Source organism: Oryzias melastigma, linkage group LG18 (genome assembly GCF_002922805.2).
Source record: "Oryzias melastigma strain HK-1 linkage group LG18, ASM292280v2, whole genome shotgun sequence".
Classification (NCBI taxonomy): Eukaryota; Metazoa; Chordata; class Actinopteri; order Beloniformes; family Adrianichthyidae; genus Oryzias; species Oryzias melastigma.
The window spans coordinates 1,107,844-1,112,760 of record NC_050529.1 but is presented as its reverse complement, the minus strand read 5'-3'; the positions used below and the strand labels follow the sequence as shown (position 1 = coordinate 1,112,760).

The 4,917-nt window shown below is 44.8% G+C and overlaps 1 protein-coding gene across 7 annotated transcripts in view; it reads left to right on the top strand.

Moving 5' to 3' along the window:
* Positions 1-4,917, top strand: part of LOC112156156 (F-box only protein 41) — a 12,863-nt gene extending 7,946 nt beyond the window's left edge. For 4 of the 7 annotated variants that reach the window (XM_036216626.1, XM_036216628.1, XM_036216627.1 and 1 more), the window contains 9 exons: positions 583-737; positions 822-1,045; positions 1,299-1,414; positions 2,310-2,462; positions 2,537-2,632; positions 2,732-2,850; positions 3,014-3,172; positions 3,725-3,937; positions 4,078-4,917. In XM_036216626.1, the coding sequence (XP_036072519.1) occupies positions 583-737; positions 822-1,045; positions 1,299-1,414; positions 2,310-2,462; positions 2,537-2,632; positions 2,732-2,850; positions 3,014-3,172; positions 3,725-3,937; positions 4,078-4,457 (1,615 nt within the window). In that variant the 3' untranslated portion in view covers positions 4,458-4,917. The remainder of the gene's footprint in view (positions 1-582; positions 738-821; positions 1,046-1,298; positions 1,415-2,309; positions 2,463-2,536; positions 2,633-2,731; positions 2,851-3,013; positions 3,173-3,724; positions 3,938-4,077) is intronic. The other 3 variants (XM_024288348.2, XM_024288347.2, XM_036216629.1) reach the window with 2 other exon arrangements.

Below are 4,917 nucleotides of genomic sequence, written 5' to 3'. Positions count from 1 at the left end.
CCATCTTCAGCTAAAGTCTACATGACCACCGACATCTCATTGACCTCTGACCTCGGGAACAGAGCTAGAATAACCCCTTGAGCATCTGATTGTTGATCGTTCTGTTTTTATATTGTTAATACGTGAATTTTTTTCCCAAGCTGAAGGAGTTTATGTAACATACAATATTACCGTACTAGAAATGTGGGCGGGGTTAACAAAAAACCTTAGTTGCTAAGGAAATCTAAAAGTGTACTTTTGTAGATTCTTTTAAAAGTCACATGAATCCATTCGACTCCCCCAGGAGACCAAAAAATAAAATGGTTGCTATGGAGATAAACAAACAGAGTAGCTGCCATTTTGAAAGGAATGACGGAGGGCTCAAAGAGGGAGGGGGTGCAATGGTGGGTGGAGCCTTTGGCGGCTCTTATCAGCTCATGTCTTCATTTTGGTCTTAGTTTTGTAAGTTGAAGACCAGATGATGGCACTTTAAAACGTTTTCTGTATTTTCCACAAAACCACCAAAAGTTACAACATTCACTGTTGGCTCCGCCTCCAACATCTGGAGAAAGGTCCAGAACTGATTTCGTCGTGTGTTTTCAGGGTGGAGGAGGAAGGATGGGGAAGAACATGGAGCAGAAGAAACCGTCGTCACCACAGCACTGAGGAGGAGGAGGAGGAGGAGGAAGAGGAGGAGCTGTGGAGCAGCACTGAGATGAGACGGTTAGCCTGTAGGAGGACTTACACACCTGGATCAGGTGAGACCTTCTGTCTTTGTGGTTTCAGGGTGTCGTTCCACTTCCTGTTTCTCACTGAGAGCTTCTCTCTCCTTCACCGTTCAGATAGCCCCTCCTCCCTCCTCTCCACCCCCTCCCGTCACTATGGAGACCGGCAGCTGGGGGTCGGCTCCCTGAGGATGAGGGCGGGGCTTTTCTGCATCTTCCCATATTTGGACGTGCGCTCGTTGCTGCGTGCCGCTGAGGTGTGCTCTGATTGGCGCTTCGTTGCCAGACATCCGGCGGTTTGGACACGAGTGCGACTGGAAGACGGCAGAGTGTCGGCTGATGTGAGGACGCGCTGTCTCTAAGCCCCGCCCACATTTAAGTCGTATATTCCATGTAGTTCTTATGAATAGAATGTATTAATTGATGTCATTTCATCTGAAAGCAAAAATGAAAATGTTTTCCCATTTTTTAACATTGCTAACAGTTAGCAGCAGTTAGCTAATCAACCTTCTAGCTAATCTTCTGAGTTCAAACTTTTCAACGACGTTCCTCATTGATCCATCACAACTCAGAGTTTCTTCTGTTTCTGTCAAGTTTCTGAACACTTTGTCTCAGTGGTGCTCACAAACCCAGAGCCTGGTTCTGAAGAACCTGAAACCTCGAAACCGACGGGCAGACGAGACCCGAGAGGACCACCACAAACACACACGGTAACACAAACACACACGGTAACACAACAACACACAGTAACACAACAACACACACCACAAACACACACAGTAACACAACAACACACACCACAAACACACACGGTAACACAAAGACACACACGGTAACACAACAACACACACCACAAACACACACGGTAACACAACAACACACAGTAACACAACAACACACAGTAACACAACACACACCACAAACACACACGGTAACACAACAACACACAGTAACACAACAACACACACCACAAACACACACGGTAACACAAACACGCAGGACACAAATAATTGGAATACAAAAACCTGTAACAAAAAAATCATAACACACAAACTCGTAACAAACATGAAACACACAAAACTGTAACACAGAAACATGCAATGCACAAACATGTATCTCACACTCATGACACACAAACTCGTTAGACACAATCTCTTACAAATTTACAAAATACAATTTTGTAACACACAAACTTGTAAGACAAATACAAGCTAAGCACAAAATCCCAACACACAATAATGTATAACACACTCGTAACATACAAACTCATGACACACAAACTTGTAACACGCAAATATGTAACACAAAATGGTAACACACAATCATGCATCACACACTGGTGAGACTTGTGACACACAAACTGGTAGCTGATAAAAACGATACTGTGATATAAGAAGTTCTGTATCTTTTTTATTTTTATTAATGACAGACATAGTATACAAACAGTATACAGAACAATGGAACATAAAGCCAGGGGGTGTTACATGCTCTTTTCTGTATCACTCAGCCGTACACTCACTTCCTGTTGGTGTCCTGCTGTCGTCTCATTGGTCGAACAGCTCGTGGTGGATTGTGGGTATTGTAGTTCAGCAGTGTTTCTCATAGGGGATCCTTGGAGCCGGGGTTGGAGGCGCTGCTGCGGTCAGCAGGGGGCAGTCTGCTCCAGCTGTCCATCGTCCAGTGTCCACACGTTCTGACCGACAGAACTCTGTGGATCACCAGCTGCTACAGCCGGAACCTGCAGGTGCTCGTGTACAGGTGAGGCTCAAGCTACTCACCTGTCTGAGCATGGAACGTTCCTCTGCTGGACTCAGACCTCTGTCTGTCTGCAGGAGTTCTTCAGATCCTCCGGGCCCTGAGGTTCTCTGGGCTCTGGGAGCCGGTTGCAGGAACATCAGCAGCCTGCAGGTGGCGCCGGTGCATCCATGGTGAGTCTGACACACATGCTGGTCGTTATGACGGAGCTCTCTGTGCTTCATCCATGGGTCAGTGAGAAACACATTCAAATAAACCTGTCTGTCCTTCAGCCAACAGCCGACTCGATTTGGGAACCGCTGCCTGCAGACAATTGGTAGATGCTGGCCACACCTCCACATTCTCAGTGTGGGCGGGGCCAGCTGTAGCACTCAGGGATTGGCTGCTGTAGGTGAGTGAGGAACATTAGCTTCCCTAAAGATTCTGATTAGCTAAAATTATTTTTGTTTGCTCAATTAGATCTCAGATTTAAAGCATAAAATATGAATCTGAACATAAATGTTTTTATGAGTACATCAGTCATAACCGCCGGTTGGTTTGTGCGTCTCCTTCAGCTCAGAGCTGCTCGCAGCTGCAGGTTCTGGAGCTGGAGCGCATTACCGACCTCAGCCTGCAGGCGGCGACAGAGCTCTGCAAGGCGGGCCTGAGGGGCCTGCAGATGCTGGTCCTGACGCACACGCCCGTCAGCGGTCAGGCCATCCTGCACTTCCACAGTGAGACCCCAAACCCTCCAAAGAACAGTTTTAAAATGGGCATTCTGGGACTATTTTGGTCTTTTCGAAGATTATTTAGGCTATTTTGGAGTTTAGCTCATATTTCAGCTACATGCTAGCTGTTTTGGGTAATTAGGGCCTTTCTTTTAAGTTTTTTAGGCTGTTTTGGAGTTGGGCTAATATTTCAGCTACATGCTAACTGGCTAATTTAGGCTTGTTTCAGTTCTTTAGGATATCTTGAAGCTTTTTTCAGCTACATGCTAACTGTTGGGCCAACCTTTGTTTTTTTAGGCTAATTTGGCATTTAGCTAATATTTTAGCAGACTATTAGCTTCAATATTTTAGCTGTTAGCTTCAGCATTTTCAGCTATTAGCACTATTATCTTTAGTGGCCAAATTCAGCTTACAGCACTCACACTAGCATTATCACAGGTAATGCTCATAATTATGTTAAAAAGTTACGGTTTTAAAGTTTTAAAAATGTAACTTAAGAGTGTTCAATGAATGTTTTTCCTGTTCGATCTGTGATCTAAGATCTGTTTTGGATTTTAGCCCCTTGTGTGACTGTGTTTGACACTCCTGCTCTAAAGCCAGGAATGCTCAGGTCGTCTTCAGGTCACGATCAAAGCTCCGCCCTCTACCTGTGCAGGTGTGTGCAAGAACATCCGGTCCATCGTCGTGGAGGTCTCAGCTGCAGATTACTTCGAGGAGCCGGACTCTCAGGAAGCTCAACACCTGTTTGGAGAAATTCTCAGCACACTGAAGGTGAGTCAAGTTTGGGACAGACCATTCATAAATACCCCGTTAGTACAGATGGTACGTTCCAAAAAGACTGCATCACTATCAGAAGAAGAAAGTGAAATAAAGTTCCTGGTGTTTCGTGATGTTCTTCTGTGATTCCTCAGGTTCTCCAGACGCGTCCAGGTCTCAGCGACATCCTGCAGGTCAAAGTTCAGGGATTCTGCTGACCTCATTCTTCTTCTGTTCCTCTAAATCAGGACCTTCAGAGACTTTTCTCATTCTGACCTCAGAAGGGAGATTCTCAGAGGGACAGCAAATCAAACTAAGCATAATTCTGTTCTATTGCAAAAAAAAGTTTGAGTCTCTGATTTTAAAGGTTTTTTGTACGTTTTTATTTACTTTTATTGAGAAAAAATCAAGTAAATCAGGAGAGAGAATGTTTCTGGGAAGAATCTGTAGAAACTGCCTCACATTCATTACTAATATAGTGACTGCAAGTGTGGAGAACCAGATGAAACCATGTTCAGGATCTGAGCCAACCTGAGCATCTGAACTGTTCCTGAAGACAGTAACATTGAAATCAGAGTCAATAAGACCTGTCGCCCGCAGCACGCCCATAGAAAAAGTGAACATTTTCTCTCTATGGCTTCACTGAGAGGTCTACGGCCTTCATATTTCATACATTTCACCTGCGTGATCCGTACAGATTTGACCCTTTTCTCCTGCACACGGCCCACATCCACCTGTGAGGACAGTTGGGACTAAAATTAAACTAAATCAGTTTTTGAGTCGCTGTGTCTCTGAAAACACGACTCTCAACTAGTGATGTAGTCACCTTTGAACCCCAGTTTCCTCTTGTTTCCACACAAACGTCCCAGCACTGATCCTTTGATTAAAAAAAACCCAAAACACTGAGTTCTTGTTTATCCTGGACAAGCCCCCAAGATGCCCCAAACCCACAAAAACCTTAAAGAAGGAATCAAACTTCTCCTTTAAAGGGGAAG